The sequence below is a fragment of the Diaphorina citri genome, unplaced genomic scaffold (assembly GCF_000475195.1).
Source record: "Diaphorina citri unplaced genomic scaffold, Diaci psyllid genome assembly version 1.1 scaffold23332, whole genome shotgun sequence".
Classification (NCBI taxonomy): Eukaryota; Metazoa; Arthropoda; class Insecta; order Hemiptera; family Psyllidae; genus Diaphorina; species Diaphorina citri.
Genome location: NW_007400676.1, coordinates 1 through 817, shown reverse-complemented (window position 1 = coordinate 817; position 817 = coordinate 1). Strand labels below are relative to the sequence as shown.

At 38.1% G+C, this 817-nt stretch overlaps 1 protein-coding gene across 1 annotated transcript; it reads right to left on the bottom strand.

Moving 5' to 3' along the window:
• Nucleotides 1–99: 99 nt before the first annotated feature.
• LOC113473294 lies at nt 100–814 on the bottom strand (the record flags this gene model as incomplete). Its single annotated transcript, XM_026832977.1, has 1 exon — nt 100–814. A coding segment is annotated over one exon (711 nt), but the record flags the coding sequence as incomplete, so codon positions are not given.
• Nucleotides 815–817: the final 3 nt, after the last annotated feature.

The window sequence follows — 817 nt, the reverse complement described above, 5'->3', positions numbered from 1 at the left end:
TCGAGGCTTCACGTTTATAGTTCTTACATTATACATACATACATAGCTAAATACTCTCTCTAGACGCGTTCTGTAACAATATTTTACAAGAAAGTTTCTGAGTTTACTCACCATTGAATGTGGCTCCATACAGTACAGCTCTTAGCTTTAGTAGCACAATACCTATAGGTTTCACGTTTGGCTCAAATATTTCTAAGCATGTACTCATCTCCATTGTCCTTGAACATAGTAGCATGAGCAGATCACTAGTAATCCAGCATTGCCTGTATAGCAACATGGCTATTTTCAATGTTTCTCTTGCTTTTTCATCACGGATTTTACTTAGGTGTAGTTCTTGTTCCAACTGATACACATGGAAACTTTGTATTGATTCCATCACCATACTGTACACTTTGTCAAAGGAGTAATGGCATCCTCTATCACGTATGTTGCGTACAATACGCACCAGCTGAGATTCATGAGGCACACCATTTGGGCATTCCACATGCCTACATTGATTTGCCACCTGTGTGAAAAAATAATCCATGTCCATTTTGCCATCTTTTTTCCTAAAAAAGTGATTATGGTATGACCGAAGTATGTCTATGTTCATGAGATCTGTACCAAGTAATGTGGCATACAGAGGGAGTTGATCCAGGTGCAAGTTATGTACTTTTGCTAGAACACGTCCATCATATAATCGAGTTGTCATGGTGTCCAGGTTAAGATGTTTCATACTGAAGTAATACTGAGCAGCATTAGCAATGGTAAAGTCAGAGTCTTGACTCAGAATGGCAAAACTCTTGTTCTTTTTCCCATAGGTAATTATTTCAATATC